The sequence below is a fragment of the Urocitellus parryii genome, chromosome 9, assembly GCF_045843805.1.
Source record: "Urocitellus parryii isolate mUroPar1 chromosome 9, mUroPar1.hap1, whole genome shotgun sequence".
Taxonomy (NCBI): domain Eukaryota; kingdom Metazoa; phylum Chordata; class Mammalia; order Rodentia; family Sciuridae; genus Urocitellus; species Urocitellus parryii.
The window spans coordinates 13,265,900-13,293,457 of NC_135539.1; the positions used below are offsets into that span (position 1 = coordinate 13,265,900).

Consider the following 27,558-nt stretch of genomic DNA (forward strand, 5'->3'; position numbering starts at 1 on the left):
TTTCCTCCTGGACGAATTTTCCCACTGATTTGCAAAAGAGGCACAGATGTATTAAGGCTTGGAGCTGGCATCTAGGATTCAGCAAATTTTTTAGGTACAGAGAAAACATTCACAGTTTGGTGAATGTTGTTTCCCAACGACCACAGGGGAAGAGATCATCTCTACACAGATGAATAAAAAATGGCAACTAAGGAACATGCTGGGGGGCTTGAAACCCGGAGAAGCGTTCCTATCCTAACGAGTTTTAATATGCGCTAGCTTGCAACGAAAACTACGTTTCCCAGCGTGCATCTCGCTCGTCGTAAGCAACACGTCCCCTGTCACGGACACGCAATGCACCTTGGGGGTTGTAGTTTTGGAGGGTCCAACCGTTGCAACCGCCCGGGAAGTAATCACCGGAAGTACCGGCCTTGAGGGGTGGAGTCCTAGTGGCGGCGGCGGCGGTTGCCAGGAGCCCGCGTTGCCGCCTGAGAGACCCGTAATATGGCGGGGAGGAGGAGGAGAAGGCGGCGGCGCATCGAGCTGCGCTCTGTCAGAACCAATTGAGCCTGCTGTTTCCTGACAAGGCCCGTGGCGAGAGGAGAAAAGCCGACTGGGCCGTCGGGGAATCAGGTGTGTGCACGAAGAAGGGCCCCGACCTCGGCGGTCCAGGCGCGGAGGCGACCTGGCGAGGCGGAATTGGCGCCCTGTGGTGCCGAGGGCGGGCTCTGTGCCGGGTCCCGGGGCTTCGAGCCCGGGGAAGGCGCCGGGTGTGAGGAGCGGGTGCCCGGGGGCCGGCGGCACCGAGCGCGGAGGTGATGCTCCGATGCTGGCAGCGCCTGGCATGGAGCCCTACCCTGGGAGGGGCCGGGGAGGGCAGAGGGTGCCCGGGGAGCCAACTCGTACGAAGCCGGAACCCCCTCCAGGTCGCAAAACGCTTGGGCCATTTTGCTCCATCTCCCCCGCCAAGCGGGAGAACGAGGCGTCCCCAGCGCTGTGCATTGGCCATTTCTGATCGCCACTTACTACAACCCCCAAAGGCCCTGGGAGCGCTGTTCACTCCGCCTTTGCGACTCTGGGGCGTAAGCTTAAGGAGGATAATAAATAGTATACAGAGAATTCTCTTGATAGCCCCTGATGGTGCTCGCCGTTCCCACCCCGCGCTTCTCCTGTCGGGTTGGAATCCCTTTCCCCTAACCCCAGTTCCAGCCGAGGGCACCCGTCTAGAGAGGGATTCGATGGGGAGGGGTCAGGAAACTGCGAGAGAGGAAGCCGTAGTCCCCTCCCCTCCCCCGCTTTTAAGTTACATTCGAAAGCCCAGTTCGAGTCCTCCAAGGGTTCAGAGGCAAGTGATAAAAAGCAGCAGCAGCATTAGCCTCTCCACTAAGCAAAGCAGCTCCCGTTGATTGATGCTTCCTGCATTTCCCAAGTGTGCTAATGGGCGTACAAGCATTGTTATTAGCTCGCTGCATTTTTACAAGATCCCTTTGAGACAGATACCCTGGTGTTCCCTATTTTACCAATAAGGAAACTAAAGGGCAAGAATGGGGACGGCTTACACAGAATTTACAGCTAGGATGTGTCCAAGTAAGAGATCTTCCCTGTCCAAAAAGTGTCTTTGGGGAAACAACCAGCTAGGATCAGTTTGGTGTTAACTTTTACCATCCCGTTCAGTGACATTTCTGGCAGAGCACTGGTAAAGGGGCAGACAGGTCCATGACTCTATGGGGTTTGCAAAGGGGCTCATTTGGACAGGGACAGTCGCACTCAGGTATAGATGGAGAAGACAAGACTTGCCCGAACCTGCTGAAGCTGGCATTAATGGAAGTGGACCAGTAAGGCCTGATGGTAAAGTATGGGGCAGTAGATTTGTGACTGGGATGGCCTCCTAAGTCAGGGCTTCCTGGAAACCTTGCTAGCAGTGGTAATTGTGGTGTGAGAAACATAGTACCCTCTTGCTTAGTCATGGGATGTGGACGGTTCACTTTGTAAATGGTTACCTTTGCAGTTTAGAGGTAGAAGTTTCTCTGGGAATATCTTCATCCACGCAAGGACCATGGTCTAAATTTCATTCTTCCTTGATAGTTTTTTGCTATGTAGTCCACCCTCTTCTTTTTTCTTCTGATTTACATTATCATTTGAACCAATTGACCTAATTCATTTATTCACTACTTTCATTAAGTGCTCTTCTGTATGCTGACACTGTTCTGTATAATGGGGATTCAGTGAGCAAGACTGAGAAGGTACTTCTGCTTATGGAGCTTATATTTTGGTGGAGGAAGAGAGACAAAAACCAAGGAAATAATCAAGACAATAGCAGATAGTGGTAAGTGCTATAGAAATTGGGAAACAGCTGGGTAATGTGATAGTGACTGAGGAAGGGTTAATTTGGATGAAATAATCATGGCCTCTTTGAGCCTAAAGGATAAGAATCTTCCATAATCTCATTATCATTTATATCTAAATGGTTATTTATTATCATATGTGGTAAGTTATTCTGTAATAATAATATGGTACCATATATCTTCAATATGTAGAGATACTTGTACTGTTTAAGGGATGTGAACTTTCTCAGACAGTGACGCATCTCTTATGTTGTTAAAAGAATGGTGAAATTATTACTATAAAGGTAGTTTATTTTCTTAAATTTTGCAGGCCTTTAAAAAATGAATTTCATGCTTTGCTTAGATGTATATTATGTGTGTGTATCTTGTGTGTATGTGTGTGTGTGTGTTTATTTATTATATTTTATTTTTTGTGGTGCTAGGTTGAACCCGGGACTTCACACATATCAGGCAAGCACTCTATTACTGAACCACATCCCCAGCCCCTTTGCTGGCATATCTATAGAAACTATATTGCATTATTTGTACAAGAAATCTGTTTGTGTTCCCTATAATGCTGGTTGTAAAATATTTTCAAGTAATTTAGCAGAAATGGGTTTATTTGACTTACTCTATGTCTTAGCTACTGCATATTTTGGTTGTCAAGATATAATGTGTCAAGATATATAACCTAGACTAAAAATGGTTATATTACAAAGTGTTCTGTGGTTTTTACTTTTTCTTTTTTTTGAATATAAGCTTTCAGAATAATCTCATTTGCACTTGAGAGAACCATTCCTTTGAAATTAGACTTACTTTGCATAAATTGAACATAGAAATAATTACAATTGATGGAATTGTAGGAAGACGTTTTATTATTGCTAAAACTGCCAGTTGATCAAAAATAACAACTTACCTCTTTTTTTCCCCCATAATCATAATTTTGAATGTTTTTTTCCTTCATTTTTATTGTAATTAAATATTATAATTAGAATGTATTATTTGTCCCTGACACTCTTGTGTACTAAATTTTTAAGTACTCTGAGGCCTGGGACAGCATCATATTCAGTCTTAATTCATTTTTGCATATTCCATACTGTGAACTGAATTTTCCCACCCCGCCTTTTTTTTTTTCTGTTAAGTAGCTAATTGTTTTAAAATGAATACTTAAAGGAACATTATTGTATTAGGTTTTCTTTTTCACAGTTTATCAGTTCCCTTGACAGTTATGATTCTAATGGCGTCTTTTTTTATTTTCCCTTGCTTATTTAAAGGAACCAGAACCGCACATAATGCTATGAAAACAGGCAATAACTATTTAGCACTTGCTACAGGAATGATTATGGTGGCTAATCCTTATGGTTATGTGGGATTTTCATAACCACCGTCAGTTTTCCAGAAATTGCAAAATTGCTGGGCCGATTGATTTAAGTGGCTTGATGATGGCGTCAAGTTTCAACAACAGAATTAATCCCAGCACCAATATGTTTTCTACATTCTACCCCTGGCTGAGTTGGCTGGAGGCCAAGGAGTCAAGATACAGTCCAAGGAAATAGAAGTATCTTTGAACTTTGTAATAGAAAAATAATTTTTAAATTAGGTATTTTATTTAAATAGCCTTGTCTTTGCTGCAAAAGCATTTCGATCTTTGTATGGTATAGTTTTTCTTGTGCTATGTAGGTAAGTCCTAATAAAGAAAAAATAATATTCTGTTTTGCAATTCTTTGTTAATAAAGAACTGTAAAACTTTTTTCCTATAAGGTTTCACTATGAGCTTCTAGTACTCTCAAAATTAATCATATTTAAAGTCAGATTTACATGCAGAAATACTCATAAAAATTAATATTCAAAGCAAGTCTAACAGGATCCCCAGGTGTTTTCCTGTACCCTAGAATTAGCTCCTGATCAGTGGGACAATTTTGGGAATGCCAGTTCTGGGACTGGTAAATTCTAGGAGTATTTCATACTGTACAAAATTTGCCAATAATTAAGATCTATTTTTCTCAGCACATTAAAAATGATATTTTTCTCTTGTAGTGTGGTTGTGGGAAGATGGAGGAGTATGAGGAGTTCTATGAAAAAACTCTTGCCAGAATCCAAGAAGCATCACTGTCTACAGAGAGCTTTCTGCCTGCTCAGTCTGAGAGTATTTCACTTATTCGCTTCCATGGAGTGGCTGTGCTTTCTCCACTGGTAAACTTTCTTTGTTTTTAAATAATTATTTTCTCTAGTGAAAGACTAACATAGATCACAGAAAAACAAATGAAATGCTTATAAACATTTGGAGGATGTTTGTTCACAATCAGAGAAATACAAATAAGTTACTACTTTTCACCTACTAAGATTTGCAAAGATCTGATAAGACCCTAGAGTTCCTTAGGTTGTGGGAGAATGCACCTTTAATGTACTTTTACTAAGAATGTCAGTTGATTATGTTTTTGGTGAGCAGTTTGGTAGTGTTTAAAAGTGAATAAACAAAGTGTTTAAAAGTGTTTAATGAAATGTTTGAATATAAAAAGTTTGAAAAAATAGTGTAAAAGTGTAACATAAATTAAAAGTGTAACATAAATTTGATTCAGCAATTCCTTTTTGGGGAATATCTACAATTATAGGTGCTTATAAATAAATATGTTACAGCAGTATTGTTTAAAATAGCAAGAGGTTGATGAACACTCTGAATGTTCATGTATAGTGGATTAGCTTAACTGTAGTCTATTTTGTAGAATCTTATACATGCCATTAAACTGAGTGAGGTAGATCTAAAAGTGCTGGATTTGATGCACAATTAAGGTCTAGCATACTCTCAGAGACAGCATAAAGTGGTGGTAAAAAGGCCAGGCTCTAGAACCTTTTGGCCTGGATTCAAATCATTGTTTCACCACTTATCTGCTGGGTCAATTTGTGATCCATTTCCTTATTTGTTAAATGTGATAAAAATAGTGCCTACCTTGTAAGGTTATTTTGAGGACTGATGAATTAATATATGCAAAGTGCTTAGAATACTACCCGGATCATGGGAGGTACTCAGTATATGTTAACTATTTGCACTTTGAAAAGAATGGTATATTAGGTTGGCATATTAGCGCATGCCTGTAATCCCACCTACTGTGGAGTCTGAGGCCAGAAGGATCACAAGTTCAAGGCTAGCCTCAGTAACTGATCAAGGCCCTAGGCAACTTAGTGGGACCCTGTTTCAAAATTAAAAAAAAAAAAAAAATCAAAAATTTTACAAAAGGGCCTGGGGATGAGCTTCAGTGGTTAAGCACCATTGGGCTCAATTCCAGGTACCAAAAAAAAAAAAAGAAAGAAAAGTAAAGGAAGGTATAAGGGAATATAGGAAGGTAGGCAGGGTGCATTATTATATACACTTGATACTGACTGAATATTTTTTATTTTATTTATTTTTTATGATGCTGGGGATTGAACCCAGGGCCTTTTGCATGCAAGGAATGCCCTTTATCAGCTAAGCTACATCCCTGCAGAAAATTAATATTATTAGAAAAAGTTAGTTTTAAATTTATTTTCGTATAATAAGTGTTAAAAGGTCAGTATTTTCTGCCAACTGTGTATAATGAAATGTTTGAATATAAAAAGTTTGAAAAAATAGTGCATTGACTATCATTTCCATGCAACAATTATATACATTTAAAAAAATTGCCTAGCCATTTGAAAACTGCATGTTTATAACATTTTTTTTCTAAATATTTTAGTATATGTTTTCTAAAAATAAGAACATTCTTCTATGTCAAATCCTAATACCTTCATTGTATGGTAACAAAATTAATAAATTTTAGTAGCATCTAATATTCTATTCATATTCACATTTTTCCATTTGTATTCAAAGTGTCTCTTAGCTCAGTGGTAAAGCACTCAATTCTTAGAATTGAGCCCAGGAGTGCTTTACCACTGAGCTAAGTCCCCAGCCCTTTTTATTTTTTTATTTTGAGCCAGGGTCTCATAAGTTGCTGAAGCTGGCATTAAACTTGTGATCCTCCTGCCTCAGCCTTCTGAGTTGCTGGGATTATAGGCATTCACCACCACTTCTTGTGCCTCTGCTTTTTTTTTTTTTTTTTTTTTGTGTGTGTGTGTGTGTGTGTGTGTGTGTGTGTGTGTGGTGTGGTGTGGGGGGATTAAACCCTTGGGCATGCAAGGCAAGAACTCTACCAGCTGAGTTATATCCCCAGCCCAGCACCTCTGCTTTAAAAAAAAAAAAAAAAAAAAAGATGTTTAATGATACTGAAATTATAGAGACCAGACCTATTGTGTTGTAGAAAGCCTTAACTTTGGATTTGTCTAATTGGTTTCTTGTGATGATATTTAAATTGTTCCTGAAGTTTTTCTAACTCCCGTAAATGGGAAGATAAGTCTAAAAGTTTGATTAGAGTCAGGTTAAACATTTTTGGCAAGAACTCTTTTGAGATGGTGTTGTATACATCGTATTAAATTAAATCAGAAGTTACATAATATTTAGTTGTCCCTCAGTTGATGTTTACTTTGAATGCTTGCTTATCATGGTGACTGCCAGGTGGTGCTTTAAATGTATACATTTCCCTTTTTGATTAGTAAGTAAACTGTAGTGATTTTTTTGGTACAATGTAAATAGGAGAACATTTTAAAGCAACATTTTTATCAGCTATTTGATGACATGCTGCTTGATTTAATGTGAAACAAAATGTCTGAGGTTATTGTAGAGTCTAGATCCCATCAGTTATTTATTTAACAGCAAAATCTGATGTCTGTGCCTATCTGTGCTTTTATGCTGTATTTGATAGATGACTAGTTAAATTTTCAATAGTTTTTTAGGACATATTTTGTGAAAATCTGAAATAAGTCTTGACTAAACTTCTTAGGACTTAGTAATTACGACTGAATCCACTATATAATATATATAATCCAGTATATAATGCACCAATCCAGGAGGCAGAAGCCTGTAATCCCAGTGACTTGAAAGACTGAAACAGGAGGTTCACAAGTTCAAGGCAGCCTTTAGTGGGACCCTTTCTCAAAATAAGAAATAAAAAGGATTTGGGATGTAATTCAGTGATAGAGCACCCCTGTGTTCAATCCTCTGTACCACAAAAGAAAAACAAAAAACTTGGAAGCTTTCAATTTTTTACATACATTATATTTTTATTGGCGATTATAAAGTGGAATAAAAATGTTCTGATTTTGTTGGCAAAGAAAACATCATGTTTCTTTTATCATGAAACCTTTTGATATTTTCTTGAGGCAGCAAAAAAGTTAATGTGTAGTGATTAGATTAAAAGTTGAAGAATCTGAGTCAGTGAAATGAATTGTTGCCAAATGAATATTCCAGCACTGGCCCAAAGAGCTAATTTTATTTCTGTCATTTTACAGCATTTGATCAATGAATAGTTTTTTTCTTTTGTCTAACTTTTTTCTTCCAATTGAGAATAATTTACATTTAGTGAAATGCACAGGTCCTGAGTGTTGAAGTTCCTTGAGTTTTGATGTGTTGGATACACCCTTTTAACTCATGCCCACACCGAGCACTTTGATCACTACAGAACGGGCCCAAACGCCCCATCCCAGTCAATTTCCCATGCACTGTCCATTTTTCTTTCAGTATATATTAGTTCTGGCTTTTGCATATGGTTTTAAGTCAATTTGATCCAAAAGTTCATGATTTTATATTTTTATCATTGAAAAAATAATTACATTTTTATTGTGTCTTACAGCTAAATAGTGAGAAGAGAAAGGAACTACAACAGGAAAAGCAGAAAGCCCTTGATGTAGAAGCCAGAAAGCAGGTTAACAGGAAGAAAGCTTTACTGACTCGTGTACAGGAGATTCTTGAAAATGTTCAGGTGTGTAACTTGAATCTTTTAGATCATAATTAAGAAATCATCAGGTAAGCATTTGTGTTAATTTTTCAGAAATGTATTTATATTTAACTAGTTAATTGTGTGCTTTTTTGTTATGTTTGAGAAGCTTTATAATTTGTGATGTTCCATTTAAATTACTCCAAAGAGAATTCACTTGCTTCTTAGTGTAATGCTCAGTACTTGAATCAGAGGGTACTTAGACAGTGGCACCATACACTGAGTATAATTGCTTATTGTGTATGTCTTATGACTCTAAAAACATTGAATTCTAAGTGATGAAATGATAGAATTGGCCATTGTGATTAACCCCTGAACTAATCAGACTATTGACTAAAGGACCTTATTTTCATTCTCAGCTAAAGTAAATAACTGCCCCCCATTTTGTGTGTGTGAAAATTCTGCTTGTAGATACATAAAATGCAACTCAGATAAATAGAATTACCCAGATATATTTAGATCCAAGCGGAAATCAAACAACATTTGTACACCTTTGGCAATTATTTTTATTTAGGTTAGATTTGTATAAACAACTTGTTTTGAAATCTTGAGTCATTTCATACTAGAGAGAAGCAGATTAGATTAAACAAATAAGTTCTACCATGCATAGTATTATTTTGTTGGTTAGTTTTTGTTTTTTTCATAATCCTAAAGGTGGTGGTTTGTCTTTATGATTCATATTAGATGACTCATGTATAATGAACCTTAGGGTATTTCTCACTAAATGCTACCTTCATTTCTCTGTGGGTAATATGTAGTGTGGGTAGTAGATTTTAATTTGTAGATTATAATTACTGTCTACATTAGGTTTAAAAATATAACATATAGCACTAAATTATTAAGAGGTAGGCTTTTGTCCTAATAAATATTTTCTGCTATTGAAACAAAAATGTCATATTATTATTGGTTCATTTAAGAATATATCAAATGCACTACTAGTAAAATTATTGTTGAGTCTGAAAACCTTCTGTTTAAAAGAACATGTAAATGTTGACCCATTATGATTTAATTGTTCAAATAGAGAAATTCTGAATAAATTTCTAAGATTTCTAAGGTCTATTTCACCTGTAAAACCTGTGATTTGATGATAGATTTTTAGAAATTTAGCTTGTCTCACCAAAGGCTCATATCAATAGTGTATAGAAAATATAACTACTGAATATCATAAGTGTGAAATGTGAAAGATTTTCTCTAAAGAAATAAATTGTTGCTTGAACTTATGAACATGTTTGTGGATTTGGTGAAAACATCCCCTTTGGTTGGTTTTGGTCCTGAGGCTATGTATGACTAAGAACCCTTGTTGTATTGTTTATTGCACAGTACTTGGAGACCATTACCTGTCTTGGGATTTGTAAATTAAAACCAGAGGGCCATATGGCCTAGGAAAAAAACAAGCATATACAAAACACCCCCCAAATCTTTTAATATTCAGGACTCCAGAGTCCGCATTCATGTAATGCTAGCAGTTTAACATGTGTTTGTATAATCTTTATTAACTATCCTAATTCACTTTTTTAAAAAATATTTTTTAGACATTGATGGACCTTTATTTTGTTCATTTATTTATATGTTGTGCTGAGGATCGAGCCTAGTGCTAGGCAAGCACTCTATCACTGAACCACACCCCAGCTCCCCTAATTCACTTTTTATTCTGAAAGTTGTATTATTGAGATACAAAATATAATTTGTTATTCTTTGGATCTCTTGTGTATATAGTTGTCTTCATCTTAACGTAGCAAATGTTTACCACTTTTGCTTATTTCAAAACGCATTAATAGGTTGCTGTTTTAACTTTTTGCCAATTAATCTAATTGATTTTTTTTTATGAATTGAGTTTTAAGTTGAAATTTAATTTCTTATTTCTAAATACTTTAAGCTACATGGATGAACTGTTCTTTACTACAAATTTGCCTCATTTTATGGATTTGTTTTAGTTAAACTGAGTAAGCATGTGGGAGGCAGGAGTCTTACTTCTTAATTATTTTTGCTTAATCAATTTTCTAAACAAGTTCGTTGGAGAGGGAATCATTTGTGTGTAAGACATTTAATTGCTTGGTATTTATTGCTTCTGTTATCCTTAAGACGATAGCTGTCCTAGGAGGAACAGTTGCTGGATGAGGCTAATACCAGAAGAAAGTTAAGGAAATACTTTGTGAGATTGTATTGTACATGGGTATATGAATATGTATAAATATAGGTTCATATTTGAATCTAATTAGATAATTTCTTCTTTTTCTAAAAAAAATATTGTTTTAGTTGTACGTGGACACAATACCTTTATTTTATTTGTTTATTTTTTTATGTGATGCCAGGGATCGAACCCAGTGCCTCACACATACTAGGCAAGCGCTCTACCACTGAGCCAACACCCAGCCCTGAATTTCTTCTTTCTTTTAGTAAAAAGGCTAGGATGACCAGTAGATTTTTTTAAATAGTAATTTGATTCCCCTGTGATATAGGATACTATAGAAACTAGCCATCTTAGTTTGGCTTTGTGTTTTCAAATGTCAGAACTCTGAATCTTCAATTTCTGTTTTGTGGAAAACAGTAAAAATCAAAGCTTTTTAAATGAAGACATTAACTTTTAAATGTCTTTTTCAGGTTAGAAAAGCACCTAATGCCTGTGATTTTGATCAATGGGAGATTGAAACCATTGACTCTAATTCAGAAGTCAGAAACTTGAATGTTCCTGCTACATTTCCAAATGGCTTGCCAAGCCCTACTGAACACTCTACTTTAGCAAAGATTGAAAAGAAAACTGGAATTTTGCCATTGGATAATGAGGACCAATGTAAACCTAATGGGTTAGACTTAGCTAGAGATTCAGAAGGATTTAATTCTCTGAAGCAGGGTGATAGGTCCAATATTAGTCACACAGAAAATGAAGCATCTTCGAAGATCTCCTCAGCAACCCCACAGGAGACTCTAGTTTCTGATGGTCTTCTTGCAACACATGAAGAACAGAATCCATCACTCTGGACAGAAGTCACCCCAGATCCATATATAATGAGTCTTCAGAACCTGATGAAAAAGTCAAGGGAATACATAGAGAGGGAACAATCTAGACGCAGCCTGAGAAACAGTGCAAAGAGGAGTGTTAACGAGAGTCATTCAGACAAAGAAAATGATGCTGTTAGAGTGAGTGACTGTGTGAGGGAGAAAGCCCCGTTGATGGGCAAACACTGTGGCTCAGTGTTTCCCGACAAACCAAGCCTTAATAAATCAAACGTTCTTCTCCAGGGTGCTTCTTTTCAGGCAAGCAGCATGACTACGTCACCTTTAGCTAGCTTTTCTAAGGTGGACATACCTGTACGAACTGGCCATCCCACTGTTTCAGATTCTGAATCTGATTTTAAAGTCATTCCCACTTTTATTACTGAAAATAATGTTATCAAAAGTCTTACAGGTTCATATGCCAAATTACCTAGTCCAGAGCCAAGTTTGAGTCCTAAAATGCATCGAAGGCGTTCCAGGCCATCATCAGCATGTCATATACTCATAAATAACCCAATAAATGCCTGTGAGTTAAGCCCTAAAGGAAAAGAAGAAGTAGTGGACTTAATTGTTCCAGATACTGATGAAAAAACCAATGTACCGGAAACTGTGCCAAAGTTACCAGTTGACTTAGGAATTTGTTCTAACCAGGTTTATGTTAGCAAAAATATATCTGAAGCCATAGGGGATATGGTTGTTGGTAAATCAAGTCAGGTATGTCAATCTTTAGGAAATCAATTAGAAAATAAAGTTACTCATGGACTTGCTACTGCAGAAGGTCAGCTAACATCTGATGACAGAGTAGCACACAAAATGAATACTTCTAGTACTGTAGCACCCAAAGTGCATGAACCACATGCCATCAGTCCGTGCGTAGCAGGTCACAGCTTTGGAACTGTGAGTGGTCTTAAGTCAGCCAGTACCTTAGAGAAAAACTCCTGCAATTTACAGATGGAACTGAATAAGTCTTATGATGTAAAAAACCCGTCTCCTTTACTGATGCAAAACCAGAATACGAGACAAGAGATGGACACACCTATGGTGTCCTGTGGAAATGAACAGTTTTTGGATAATAGTTTTGAAAAAGTTAAGCGGAGACTTGATTTAGATATTGATACTTTGCAAAAGGAAAACTGCCCTTATGTCCTAACAACTGGAATAGCTGAACAGGAGAGGCAACATTTGCCAGAACAAAGATACCCTAAGGGATCTGTCTACATTAACAAGAATAAAATGTTAGAAACCAGTACCAAAGGTAAGGCCCTCTGAAGTGTTTGATACCTTCCAAGAAAATGGCCCCTTGGTTTAAATACATGTAATTGACTTTTTTTTTTTTTTCAAAAAAATAATTGTCTTCATATCTTCATAAGGGAACTTAATTTCATTTATCTTATCAGAAAGCATATAATTAGCTCTAGTTTGTTGCTATTTGTTTGACTTTTAAGAAAGTCGATCTTAAAAGGACTTTTTATTTAAAAATTGAATCTTTCGTAGTCTATTTGGTGTTATAGAAAAATATTAATAACTGGAAGAAATGCTGGCATGAAAATAATAGTTTTAATCCAGTGTATTGCCATGAGGTCTTCCATTGGACTAGGATTTCAGTGTTTTTACCAGTTTGCTCTTTGATTTGTAATGAGCTCTTCATGTTGTTGGCCCTTTGATAAACACTTTTAACATCAAATTGTTAGATTAAGTATCACAAATGAGGCTCTGTGTTGTGTTTGAAGGATGGTTCTTTATTGATAAACATTATTTCATGTTTCTGCTGCATCCGGTTTTATATTAACAACTTGTTGACACTTGTCTTTATTGTTTCTTTGTTGTCTTGGTTAGTAATTCTTCATTACTTACACGGAAGATGTAAATCAAGTTTTTAAGACTTATGGGAAAAGTAAGGCTGAGGCAAAATGCTTAAAACCACCTTTGTCAGACCTCTAATAAAAACAGTTGGTACATGGGGAACCAACTTGTGTTCTCCAAGTAGGCAACCTCGTGTGGCCTATAGGCTGCCTCTGTGGTCATCAGAGGAACACAAAACCAAGTGGCAGGTCTGGCAGTGCTTTCATAAACTTGAGAGGTGAGGCTGGTCACAGAGGAGGCTGCTGTCAGGAAGGGCAAGGGAGCTGAGAGCTGCCCATGGCTGGGTGTGCCTTTCAGTGTCTGTCTTCATGTACAGAGTTTTTCAGACCATGCGGAATGGACTTCAGTCCATCGAATGGTTTAGCGGAGTTGGGCCTTTTCCTTTCTTGTTGAAGATTATTATTTTATTTACCTACGAAAAACTGCACATAAGCAAGTGCAAACTGTTGTAGCCAGAGTGTATCAGCAGGGCAGCAGAACCTAATATACTTGTCCTTGCTAAAAATCACTGACTATATAATTTGGAAAGAATGATTCTTGATGAATCCATGAATATATACTTTCTGCATTTGTATAATACTTGGTATTTCAGCATTTCAATCTGTCTCCCCTCTTTCTATTTAGTTATGATATCTCAATAATTTCTTTAGTTGGTAACTAAAATATCTGAATTTAATATTCACTCTTTTGGATTGGATGTTGAACCTTTGGATTGGATGTTTTCCAGAGGTCCTGAAGAAGGACGAGAGTCAAGTAAATAGTGATGAAACACAGTTGAGGACCACATGTGATTAGCCTCTGGAGACACTTGCCTGAACATAGAGTCTGGGCTCTGTCAGTTCAGATCTGCTGGGATCTGTTGAATGAGAGGCTAAAGATGCTGAGATATAAGCCTTTCTTTATTGGGTAGTGTGAAATCAGAGGAGTGGCAGGTGAGAATGTGGTTCACATTGGTGCCTGGCTTTATATCTTATTTGTATTATGTGAGCTCCAGGAATGCCCTCTGGTCAGAAACTAATTTAAATTGAGGATATAAAATATCAGATATTAGACTTGTAGTGAATTTTCTAAATTTGAGGGATTGTGTTTCCTTTCAGAAGGTGAGGAGATACTAAAAAGCAAGATGTTAGCTTTTGAAGAAATGCGGAAGAAACTAGAAGAACAGCATGCCCAACAGTTATCACTCCTCATAGCTGAGCAGGAAAGAGAACAGGAAAGGCTGCAAAAGGTGAGGAATTAAAATGTTGGGGGACAGGGCTGGTAAGTGAAGGTCGAGAAGTCCTATGAATTTGGGCTATATGTAGAATATTTGTTCATTTTTCCCCCTAAATATTTTAGGGGATCATACATGGATAATATTTTTTTTATTCATGTGAAGTCAAATATTCAGATCCTTATCTAAAAGTATTTGCATGATTTATGAGACTACTTTATTGACTCCTTAATTCAAAACTTCTAATATTTTTCAAAGATATTTCACAAATAGATACTTAAATATACAAGAGCAATATCATAAAATAGATACTTAGTTTTAAGATTTTTTTTTTATTCTTTTTTTTGGGGTAACAGGGATTTAACTCAGGGGCACTCAGCCACTGAGCCACAACCCTAGCCCTATTTTGTATTTTATTTAGAGACAGGGTCTCACTGAGTTGCTTAGTGCCTTGCTTTTTTCTGAGGCTTGCTTTAAACTCGTGATCCTCTCACCTCAGCCTCCTGAGTCGCTGGGATTACAAGTGTGAGCCAGTGCTCCCAGCTTGTTTTAAGATTTTTTTATAGTTATTATATCACATTTTAAAATCAATAAGCCATTATTTATTTGTAGGAGCAAAACTTTAAATAACTTGCTGTTAATTTCATCATTTTGGGTCAATCTAAGATACTATTTGGGGACACAATTAAATAAGAGGACTAGCATGTTATAATAAACTGTTAATCTATAGGAAATAGAAGAACAGGAGAAAATGTTAAAAGAGAAGAAGGTGATTTCAGCAGAAGTCTCTGGATTGAACATTACCAATGTATCCGAGTTAGAATGGAGGAAAATAAGCGACTCTGGCTTGCTAGAAACAATGCTGTCTCAAGTGGACTCATTCCATACTTCAAATTTGAATAGTTCTGGTAAATATTTAAAAATTTCTTTTCATTTGAAAAAAAAATTTGTCCTACAGTAAGATATTTTATTTGGCACACTTTTAAAAGTGTAGCTTCCTTTTTTCAAGTAATTCCATGCCCATCCCACTACTGTTTGTCAGCTGCTCAGTAACCAGTTAAAATTGAAACGAGAGTAAGTAGATCAAAGACCAGTGAGCAGGTGTTTGTGAAAAGAGACCCGTTGCAAGGAAAATACCAGGAAGGTTGGCCCTGTCTGTGTTGACTGCTGCAGCAGGTGATAAGCTTGGAGTTCAGGCACAATTCTTTATCTCCCAAGTGATCTTGAGTTACCTGTAATTCCCCAGTCCTTCTAAGAGCTTATCTTCACAGCATCAATTATCTTGAGATGCTTTTTGTGTTGAAAAGACCCATCTGGTGCATAAGCTTGAAGTCCATAAATATTTTAAGTTCATTTGTGGGTCAGTTTCAGAGGCAGTTGTTGTTGTTAATGAGTCACAAATGTTTATTTGCATGTTCTGCATATTCTGATTATGTGACATCAAGTATAATATGTGTGTATATTTCTCTAGGTTTCACAAGTTCTGCTTTACAATATAGCTTTGGTTCTGCAAATGAAGTACCATTCTACCTCTGGGGATCGTCAACTAGTGGTATGACCAAACTCTCAGTTACAAGGCCTTTTGGAAGGGCCCAAACTGGATGGTCTCAGGTGGGCAAACTGGATATATGTCTATTTATTGATCTATCTTTTTTTTTTTTTTAACTGAAAATTGAACTCAGGAGTGCTTTACCTCTGAGCTACATCCCCAGCCCTTTTTAAAATTTTTTTTACTTTGAGATAGAGTCTCACTAAGTTGGCCAGGCTGGCCTCAAATTTGAGATCTTCCTGTCTTAGCCTCCTGAGTTGTTGGGATTTCAGGTGTGTACCACCATGCTGGGGCAATATTTCTTTTTTTGAAAGTTATGTTATTTTAGGCTGAAAAAACAATGTTTTTTCCATACGTCATATTAGCTTAGCTTTTGGTACATATGAAACTACATAGAGCAAATATACATAAAGGAATTTAGCTTATTGTAATAGATAAAGAAAAAACAATATAATATAGTGCTCAGATTCTTAACACCATCTTTCTCATTTCTCCTAGGTTTTTAACCCAGAAGTACAAGCAAAATTTAATAGAATAACTGCCGTGGCAAAAGGATTTCTTACTCGTAGGCTTATGCAGACAGATAAGCTGAAGCAGCTTCGACAGACTGTAAAAGTAAGATTGTTGTAAATCATTCACATTCCACTTTTTGTCTTAGTTTCTATTAGTCTTCCCAGCTGACATTAGTTTAGAATGTAGATCAAACATTTTTTAGTCACTCCAATATAGGCAAATTTGTAAGTTCGATTATTAGTCTAATTTTTTTGTCAGCATTACTTTTTTAAAAAATTAGTGGCTTTAATTAAGAATAAGAACAGGGCTGAGGTTGTGGCTCAGTGATAGAGAGCTCACCTAGCACGTGTGAGGCCCAGGGTTCGATCCTCAGCACCACCTGTAAATAAATAAATATTGTGTCCAAGTACAACTGAAAAATAAAAAAACATTAAAAAGGGCTGGGGATGTGGCTCAGCGGTAGCGCGCTCGCCTGGCATGCATGCGGCCCGGGTTCCATCCTCAGCACCACATACCAACAAAGATGTTGTGTCCGCCGAGAACTAAAAAATAAATATTTAAAAAAAAAAAAAAAAAAAAAAACATTAAAAAAAAAAAGAATGAGAACAAGCCATATAGAAAACCTAGATTTGTTGAGCTACTCAAAGACATAACTTATCATTTGAAGAACTTTGAGGGTTCCTCACTGTTCTGCTGTGGAAGACGAGGCCGAGGTGGGAAGTGAAATGACACCCCTGAGAGCTGCAACAGCAGCCTGTGGGGACGGGGTGGAAGCAGCCAAAGCTAGTCAGGAGTCCTCGCTGCAGTGGGGGATGTGTGGCTGGGCTCGCTTTGAAAAGGCTACGTAGAGTTGGCTGAATTAATTAATCTGGACCCCAAACTAGAACACTTACCCCTGTGGGAGCAGAGGCCAGGATTTCTCTGAGCTCTTGGTCCTTCCTTTTTAGGCTGAGAGTATCCTTAGGCTCTAAGCAGGCCTTTCTTTGCTTCAGCCTCTCTCCTTCCCAGTCTATCTGCATAGCCAAGCTCCGGGTCTTTCACCAGGTGGACTGCCTCGCGCACAGTTCATAGCTAAGGCAGGAGTTAGAAGCCTACTCAGAGGGCACCTAGACACAGGGAGTTTTTAGGTATACGATAAACTACAAATATCCTTTTGGTTAATAAGTTAATTCATCTTTCTGAATAAGGGTCATAGTTTCTTCTTCTGGTGACAAGTTGCTGTCTCAGTCTAGTTTGTCTCAAGAAAGAACTGGTTTAAGTGAGTTTTGGAGAAGGAAAAAGACTCATTAACTCCACTCCATATTGGAAAAAGCCACAGCTCTATCCTGCGGTTAGGAACAGGCTCCTAGAGCTGCAGCACCATTCTCACTGGTGGACACCTGCATCCTCACCCCGTCCAGCAGCTGCCATGTGGTTTCCCTCCCTCCTGTCTTCCTGATCTCTTAGTGGATCTTCTGTGTCCCCTGCAACGCCCCCAACCCCTTGCAACCCCCCCAACCTCCCACCCCCTGCCCCCGCCCCATCTGCTGATGTTAGACTGCTCCCAGACAGAGAGAGCATTCCTTCTTGCTCCAGTGTGTCTCTGCCCTGTTTTGTTCCATGGGATAATCTTTCTTCATGGGTGTAAAATATGGGCATGTCCCTTGTCCTAGTTGTGTCGTCCTCACCATGGTCTCCATTGTGGTTATCTGTGTCTTCATCCTCAGAAAGGGATGCCAGGCCTGTCACCCACATGCTTCAGGGAATGCTGCCTGCAGGGCTGATTGGTCTCGAAGCACAGAGCTAAGTTTGGTAACAGGTAGAATGTCGTCAACATCACTGTCTTCCTTTTCGTCATCAGTGTAGGCTTTTTTTAAAAATTTTTTGGTACAGATAATTGATCCTAGGACCTTGAACATTCTAGGCAAGCATTGAGCTAAATCTCCTACTCTTTTTATTTTTTTAATTGTTCTTTTTAGATATACATGACAGTAGAGTATATTTTGACATATTTATACAAATATGGAGTATATCTTACTCTAATTAGGATCCCATTCTTGTGATTGAACATCATATGGAGATTCACTGAGGTGTATTCATGTACATAGGAAAGTTATGTGCTAAGTTTAACAGACTGGCCTCAAACTTGGGGTCTTCTTACCTTGGCCTTCTGCTTAGCTGGAATTACAGTCATGTACCACTATACCCAGCAGCAACAAATTTTTAAAAATTATTTTCCAAATTTGGCATTTGCTATACTGTACAAATGCTTCTGCATTTAGGTCCCTGGATGCCACATGTAAACTCATGCTGGGGTATTCCAGTCAGAATCCTAACCCAGAACCATTTAAGACAGGCAGTTCTCAGCCACGTAAATGGGGTGGCCACAGAGGCCCTTCCTAGCCAGTGTGGCCTCAGTACTTGGCTGCTGCCTCTGGAGCCCCCTCTACCAGCCTGGGCAGAGGGGACTTTTGAGAAAGCTCATTGCAGCAGGGAACATGGAAAAACAGGCTCAGAGGAAACTGGGACACAGCAAGCCCAGCCTACTGAGGCCTGCCCACTCATAATTTTAAAAATAACACATAAATAAGTAATTTGTATATTTTTGTCTCACTTTAAAGTGAGTGCTATTTGACATGTAATCAGTAATAGTGTTATTTACGTTCTCAGCAATTTTGGACTGAGAACAAAAGAAAAATCCAGTGATCACAAATCTTTCCAGAAAAATGTTTTTGAAGGAGTGTTTCTTTTTTTCAGGATACTATGGAATTCATAAGAAGCTTCCAATCAGAAGCACCATTAAAGAGAGGCATTGTTTCAGCACAGGATGCATCCCTTCAGGAGAGGGTGTTCGCGCAGGTAGGGGCGGTGCCCTGAAGGTCTCCTTGGCAACTGCTTAGTTCCACTAATAATCAGAGCCTCGGGAGGGGGAGTGTTGTATTTCTCTCTCTTCATTTAATCACTGAAAATAGTTTTCAATGAAAATTACTTTAACCTTTTTTTCTAAATGCAAGAAGTACACATAGTATACATGTGTTGCTGAACTCTGGCCTCATCTCTTCAATGTGGCAATATTTTCTTCTTTTTCATGTAGCTTCGAGCTGCCCTGTATGGCATACATGATATATTCTTTGTAATGGATGCAGCTGAAAGAATGTCTATTCTACATCATGATCGAGAAGTTCGCAAAGAGAAAATGCTCAGGCAAATGGTATGAGATTTTCTAATGAGGGAAATTCTTCTGAGTTTGGGGTAATTGATATTAAATGTCTTTTTTTTTTTTTTTTTTTGGTTGATTTCAGTACCCTTCTGATAATTCTTAACCACAGTAATTCCCAGGATTACCAGCAACATTTAAATCTGTAGACCATTTAAAATAATTACATCAGGAAAGAATTACATGTTGTTTTGTGATTGGATTTTGGAGTTGAACTTGAGTGTTTTGCTTGGATAGTTTATAAAATTCCAGCTGCTCCTGACTAAAATTTTTGTAACTGTCATGTGAATTTTGCCTTTTTTTAAATCAAAGTCAGAAAACAAGCTCCACATTAATTTGAAATCAGTGTGGTGGTCTGTGGTTTGAATCAGTAATCTTGCTATGGTTGGCAAAAGAAAAATAAGCAAAATTTATATTATTTTATTGCAAAAATACTTTAATTTTTAGAATTCGACTGCTTCCTTTAAGGAAGACTAAGTAAGAGTTAAAAGCATTAGTGAAGATCTGCTTTTCCACGAATTTGGGATCATCCTGTATTATAGTGTGGTTGTGGTGTTGGGACTAATGGAGTTTTTGTACTTTAAAGGATAAAATGAAAAGTCCCCGAGTGGCTCTTTCAGCTGCAACACAGAAGTCTCTTGACAGGAAGAAGTATATGAAGTGAGTTTTTTCATTTAAAAATGTCACATTCTCATCAAACCAATTAAATTTAGTTGTCTGTATATTCAAATTAGAAATAAAGAACAGTTCACTTTTCTGCAGTGAGCTGATAGAAATCCCTATATTTGTATATAGGTTTCATTAAAATCAATGGTAAAATCTGATTCTACTTTTGATAAATGAATTAATCAAAATTCAGCCAGCATGATTGATAACCAACCAGTCTTATAGTTAGTCCCTATAGTCAAGTTTGATTTTATATCACATAAATACATTCTTCTGATATTCTAACATTTCCTAGCAGGGGTTGGGGGAGGACAAAAACTTAAGTCTATTCTAATGTTTGTTTTTTTAAAATTCTTCTTGAAACTATTTTTTTTTTTTTTAATTTGGCGGTGCTCAAGATAGAACTCAGGCTACATCCCCAGGCCCAAATAAGTCTTTAATATGCATAGCACAGATCTTTCAGTATTATTCCAGCTTCTAAATGATGATTTGTTTCTGTCATCGTGTCACATTTGTAAGCTTGTTTTGTTCCCTTCTCTAAATCCACTGTTTGTGTCTTTATTTTTTCTATTGTGTTAGAGCTGCAGAAATGGGAATGCCAAGTAAGAAATTTCTGGTTAAACAAAATCCTTCTGAAACAAGGTGAGAAAAATCACTTCATCTCAGTGAGTTGTCATTGTTTTCTCCTAAAGAAAATTTTACCTTTTTGTTAACTTGTTCTGCTTTACAATCAGTAGGACACCCCTTGCTGATGTGAGCATCTTAGGCTCAGATTCAGACTAACACCTGGGCCTCTTGCTGGCCACCGGTCAGGTCAGATGGTCCTGGAGAATTTTGTAGGACTTGGTGTCTCTGGCAGAAATTTGAGCATGTCGAGTTTAGTCCCAAGGATCTTTTGTACCTATTCACAAAATCTTAGAAAGCTAACTTAATATTTCTGATCTGTTTTTCACTCTTGTAAAATGAGTGATATTTTCTTCTCTCTCATGTTTGAAAAAAAAAGTTGGCCTTTGTAAGGAGGTATGTAAGTAAATTATCTCAAACATAGGTGTTATGCACACGTTGGACATCTCTTTCCTAATAAAAATCTGTAAGTGTGGATTCTTGGTGAGTGAGATATAAATACCATGTTAATGTGTTTTCATCAGTCTGGCTTGCTTTATGGGAATACAGAGGCCATGTCATTGTGTAGTGAGTTCAGCCTCTCTGTCATCATCTTTCATCCATTGAAAGAAAATGGGAAAAACAGAATTTATACTTTTGAATTAATTTTTTTATTTAATTTGTCAACAGAGTCCTTCAGCCAAACCAAGGACAGAATGCACCTGTTCATAGGCTACTTAGTAGACAAGGGTAAGAATGCCATACACGGGTACTTAAAAACAATTCCAGTTAAGATTAGCTTTGAGAGGGAAAATAATTATAGTGTCTTTACATAAAGGATAAACTAGTTTTCAAATGTGATATATTTCATTGTATGGGAAGAACTTTATTATTAAAGTTTTGTCTGTAAAGATAACTCTCTTGGTGTGCTGTTGTGTAATGTATTTTTGTTATCATCTTATGTTGGCGTGTTTTTACTTTTCATTTCATACCATTTTACTCATTAAATATTTGTGAATGTTCATATAGTAAGCTTAGTATCACTGGAGTGACTCTCCAACAAGGTACGAGCCCTGGTTATCGTCTCCTGCTGAGGCAAAGCTGTGGCTTCCCTCGTTCTGCACACGCAGGAGACTTCAGTTCTTTCCAAGCATGTTTGTACTTTGAACGGGTGATGCAGCGTGGTTGCTTTCTTTGAATTTTGAACATTTAGACCTTAATGCAAGTGACTTATGGATGTTTTTATATTCAATTAGAACCCCTAAGACATCAGTGAAGGGGGTTGTGCAAAATAGACAGAAGCCTTCCCAGAGCAGAGTGCCTAGCAGAGCTGCCGTGTCAGGTGTGTAGAACTCTGAAGCCCGTTCGCCAGAAGCAAGTGCACGAGCTGCCTGGCCCGGCCCCCCGTGGGATGTATTGTCTTCTCTTGCCACCATAACCTGGGCATAGACGTCACTGTCAGCATCCCTTCCTGCCAGTATTTGGTCACAGTCAGGGAATCTGACCTTGATTTCATATTAATTCTATGGGAGATATTGTATTTTTTTTATTCTGAATAATTTATACAATTATCCAGGCTTAATTCAGAAAACTGCTTTTACAAATAAGTAAAAGATAAAGTCAGCCGACACCTGTGTCTATGCAGGTGCGTTCAGCTTCGAGCAGTGCCCCAGCCACAGCATTTGTGTCTGTGCATGGGGGGACGACAGATGGATGAGGAGTCTCTCCCTGTGACCACAGGGTCACCAGTGAATACACCAGAGGGGAGGGCGTCTTAATCTTGCTCAGTCAGAAGCTTGAGCTAAAGCTCTCCTTTCATTCGTTATTCGAGGACTGTTTAAGGGCTAAATTAAAAATTGTTTTTTAAATTTCTCTTTATGGTGGCAAGAGGACAAATTCAATGTTGAGCTGATCCAAACCTCCTAACAAAATGCTTTATATTTTTTTAGACACTTTGATTAAGCTCACTGAAAATTATGTGGTCCATTAAAAATACTTTGAAAATGCTGTGCTATAACTATGCTGCTTTCTAAACACTTAAAAAACAGCTAAATTAATCACCTGGCAGATAAGATTAAACCTTTAATTCTTACCTTCCCACTTATAAACAATTAGGCAAATTTTAGAGCTTTTGTTACTAAGTGAGTTCCTGCAGATTAGGAGGGAATAAGCAAAAAAGTAATTTGTTTCATGTTCTTATAAGCTTCTATGAACAAATAACAAAATTTTGTTGTTTCTTTGAACTTATATGAACAAATAAGTTCAAAGAAACAACAAAATTTTGATAAAAACTTTGAAATGATTGTTGAATCCTTAGTGAGTATCATTCAGAGGATACTTTAAAGGGCCTCTTTGAATACATTGTGAAGAACAGCAGGGGGTTGCTTTAGAAAGGGGATTACTCCTTGGAGACCTGCTTCCTCCAGGGGCAGGCAGTCCTGTGGTCTAGAAGAACTCAGACCAAACACCAGATCTGTTGCTGGTGAAATTATGTGATGTTTGAAGACATTTCAGTTTTTTCCGTTGTAGTGTTATACTTTATGTAAATAAAGTCATTGGGGAACTCGTATCATCAGTTTGCCACAGTGACTATTTTCCATGTTCTTTTCTCATGCATTTCATCTCCACTATTTGTCACTTGTGAATAAGCAGAGTAGTGACTAGAATTTCAATTAAGTAGTACTCACCAGTACAAAGGATGAATAGGAGTCATTGCAGTTAATAATATACAATCAAATTCAGTATTTATATTTATTTAGATTAAATTACATGGCAACATGATTTTTTTGTTTTTGAACCCAGGGCCTCATTCATGCTAAGCAAGTACCCTACCATTAACGACTTTCTTAACCCCCATTTTTAAAATTGTAGTTTCAGACAGGTCTTGCCAAACTGCCCAGGCTGGCCTCAAACTTGAGATCCTCCTGCTTTAGTCTCCCAAATAGTTGGGATTTCAGGCTTGGGTCACCATGTCAGAATGTAGCATAATTATAAATAAAAATGAAATTAAGATGGGCATGGTGGTGCATGCCTGTAATCTTTGCAGCTCTAGAGGCTGAGGCAAGGAGGATCATGAGTTCAGATCATGACTTCAGCCTCAGCAACTTAGCAAAGCCCTAGCAACTGAGTGAGACTCTTTCAAATAAAAAATTAAAAGGGCTGGGGATGTGGCTCAGTGGTTAAGTGCCCCCGGGTTCAATCCTTGGTACCAAAAACAACAACAAAAAACCCAACAAAAACAAAAACAAATGAAATTAACTTTTGGCTTAACAATATGTATCTAAAGTACATTAACTTGTTTTTCTAAATATTTATCAATATATGACTACATGTTTAACCAGTTGAACAAGACTAAAGAATTTTATTACATAAACTGAGAATTTTGCATACTGATTAAAATACTATTGATGAATCTGAACACAAGAGTGCATATTTGCTCTTGAAAAATTACTCTGTCCTGCTCAGATTTATATGGCCTGGATTATGGTGTTTTTCTGTTTTTTTCCCCTCAGTACTGGAGATCAGACCCAGAGATCCTCTATCACTGAGTTACATCCCTAACCCTTTATATTTTTATTTTGAGACAGGGTTTCACTAAGTTGCCCAGGCTGGCCTGTAACTCGAGATCCTCCTGCCTCAGCCTTCTGAACCTGTGATTATAGGCATGGGCCACCACACCTGGCTTGGATTATGTTTTAAACAAATTTGAAATTGGGCTCTGATTTGGTCCCTTTAAGCAAGGAGTGGAAACTCATTTTGTGTTGATGGTAAAATGTCATGCTGTAGACTGAAGGAGGACTCTAAAGCGTGTTCAAGTATGCTGCCAGGCATTTCAAATTATTTAGTTTTCACAAACTAGATTTCAGCCTCTGGTGCCATGTTTTTAAACATTTCCTCATTTGATGTTTTGTGCTGGACTAGAGAGTCTGTAGACAATTCGAAACCACTAATGAGAGCAGAGTAGAAAGTAGTCAGGAGAAATGGGTAAGTCACATAACAAACGCAGTGGAGTTGGCTTCCAGGAGCTTCCGCTTCCGGCTCTGCTGGCTCAGGCATGATCCGCACCAGGCCTCAGTACCATGCCATCCTTGAAATGGTGGAAACAGTTTCTACCTCAAGGTTACTGTTGGTAAGGGTTAAATATGATGCTGAATGTCGCCTGGCCTGGTGCCTTAGTGTAGTAAGCACTCATTAAATGGTATCATATGAAAACTAACCCTGAGAAGTAATATCAGTTTTGTTCTCTTTTTAGGAGCATATGCAGGAAAAATCCAAAGAAAGCGGCCAAATGTTGCGACAATTTAAGAAGACAACATTCATTAGGATAGAAAGGGAGCCACGGTTATTGTCTGTATTATTTTCCCTGACCAAGACTCTCTGTTTAACCCTGGACTCTGTTTACATAGGCAGAGTGACATCAAAGGGCTGAGCAATTATCTGGTAATTCCCGCCCCACTCCTCATTTTCTTCTTAACCTAGGATTGGGTGTAGACAAATTTGTTTAGTAATTGCCTCATTTCTGTGCTTAACCTGTAGAAACATAGTATATTTTCTGTGCCCAGATGTCTATGGAGACCCTTTTTGTAAACTTTACAAGGACATTTGGACTTATTTGTACAAAATAAGAAAAGTTAAGACAAATTAATAAGTTCAAAACATAAATTTCATTCGTCTCTTCATACTGATTGCTAAATTTGATAAACAAATTAGATACTGTTCTATTCAAAGGAAAATTATTGCACAAGTATGTTTCTCCCTGGTTTTGTAACTTAAAGCACTTGAGGCCATATTCTTGGACTTAAACATTATAACCTCATAGAATAAACCCTTACCACACTCTGATTGTGGTCACCTAAAATCAATGCAGTAGTAGCTGTGGGTCCCTGGTCAGAAGCACACATTCCTGGCAGTCACATGCTACCCAGGTACTGTTAGGAACAGCTGTGCTAGATCTTTGCATAGAGGGGAGCAGATTGGGTGAAGGCAGCACAATCTTGAATGTAGATTTAAGGTTGCATTGTTATATCCATTTCTGTAAAATAAGAATACCATGTTGCATGCGGTTATGTTTTCTATTTAGTCTGTTTTATTTCTTCATAGTCTGCTTTTTCTAGCATGCTTGATTTAGGAGAGAATAAAGGGCTAAATAATATAACACTAATTCTGGATTTCAAAATAAGATAGTAACATTGCCTAGTTAAAAACTTGCATTACCTAAGGGCACTGATGTCTAAAGTGTTTTTCATCACCTACCAACCAACAAATGTTACCAAGAGAGAATGGCTGTATCAAGGAGAATGTCACAATTTCTAAAAAGGGCTTTGTGCTTCTTGCATAAAATTGCAACTGTATATGTTTAATTTTTCTAACTTGAATTTTAATGGGGTAGTGGTATTTTGGAAATACAGCCTATACATAGTCTTAATATTTTAAAAATACAGAGATAAAGCTTTTCTGTTCCATTTAAGATTTAACTGTTACATCCAGCTGTAGTTAGAAAATAATTCACACTGGGTGTCAACTTGATTTTCTTTATTGAGACTTATTTATTATTGAATGAGTGAACCAGAAAATGAGAAAGTCAAAAAAGTCCAAGTTACCAGTTTTGTATTTAGAGGCAAAATATATCAAATTATCTTTTCAATGATAAACTGTGCTTTTTCATTCTGAAAACTCAGGATACAGCTAATTCATGTCATTGTGGGTCTCTCTGGTTAGATGCTACAGATTTTGTGTATATTGTAATGCAAATTAGCTAAAACAAATAGTATGTTTTGGAGGAAGTTAAAACTAGTTTTACATTGAGGGTGAGAAACTTGAGTGTGTTTTAATTTAGGGATAAAGGTGTGTGTGTGTGTGTGTGTGTGTGTGTGTGTGTGTGTGTGTTCCAAGTTTTTTAATGTTCACAGCTTTTTCTCATAAAAGTGCCAGGCACTGTTTTGTGCTTTTGATGAAGTTTTATTTATATATATTATTTTTATTGTTTTTTTTTTTTACTTTGGGTGGAATGTCCATTAATGTAAATTGTATTTATTTTTGTACTTTAATTTTCACTAGTTTTGCTTCTAGGCAAAGGCAAATAAACTTTTCATCTCAAAGGAAATCTAGTTTGATCTGTTTTCTTATTGACAGAAAAGCATCTGACCACAGTATGGAATGTGACCATTTTCTAGCCCGCCTGGGGAGTGATTAGAGATGCCAAGGCCCAGCCTGGACGGCCGGGGAGGTGGCACTTCAGGGGACCAGCTCTGCTCCGTCGCGGAGAGGAAGCGCCCTCCACCTTTCCCTGGGGCTGCCTCCTGGCAGAGGCCGAAACGCGGGCTCAGGAGCCGCAGACCAGCCCAGGCGGGTTCCACTGCCGATTTATCTGAGGAGTGGGGGCCTCGGACCTTTGCTGTCAGAAGACGCTGAGAATAAATGGGAAGAGGCTCAGGCGCGGCCAGGGTCGACCCGGGCCTCTTTACTCTGGTTTGGGATGTTCAGATCCTTCCTAGCTGCAGCAATTCACCAGTGTTGGGGCTTGTTCCCCCCAAAGAGGTGATGATGGTGGTCGTTCAGACCAGGTGGCCGTGGGCTGGTCGTTCCCGCCGCCCGCGCGGCGCCTTCAGCTTCGCCCGGGGGGCGGAGCGGCCCTAAGCTGCCTCGTTGGTCGGTCGCTGGGCTCCCGGCAGCGCTCAAACGCCGAGGCTCCTGGTCGCGGTGCTGAAGTGCCAGCTTCCCCCAAGTACCGGGCAGCCGCCAGGTGGGTGCAGGCCGACCGCGGGGACTCTGCTGCAATCCGCAGCCGTGGTTCGCGCCTAGCACTACGAGCCCCG

The 27,558-nt window shown here is 38.1% G+C and overlaps 1 protein-coding gene across 1 annotated transcript; it reads left to right on the forward strand.

Annotated features, from left to right (window-relative positions):
- The first annotated feature begins 407 nt into the window (after nucleotides 1-407).
- On the forward strand, nucleotides 408-26,734 carry Ccp110 (centriolar coiled-coil protein 110). The gene is made up of 16 exons (XM_026402504.2): nucleotides 408-612; nucleotides 2,162-2,305; nucleotides 4,341-4,496; nucleotides 8,003-8,131; nucleotides 10,748-12,395; nucleotides 14,101-14,231; nucleotides 14,947-15,124; nucleotides 15,688-15,827; nucleotides 16,264-16,380; nucleotides 19,015-19,116; nucleotides 19,352-19,468; nucleotides 20,061-20,134; nucleotides 20,720-20,782; nucleotides 21,434-21,493; nucleotides 22,000-22,085; nucleotides 24,996-26,734. Exons 3-16 carry the CDS (start codon nucleotides 4,356-4,358, stop codon nucleotides 25,046-25,048), a joined length of 3,039 nt encoding a protein of 1,012 aa, XP_026258289.2. The 5' UTR covers nucleotides 408-612; nucleotides 2,162-2,305; nucleotides 4,341-4,355; the 3' UTR covers nucleotides 25,049-26,734.
- Nucleotides 26,735-27,558: the final 824 nt, after the last annotated feature.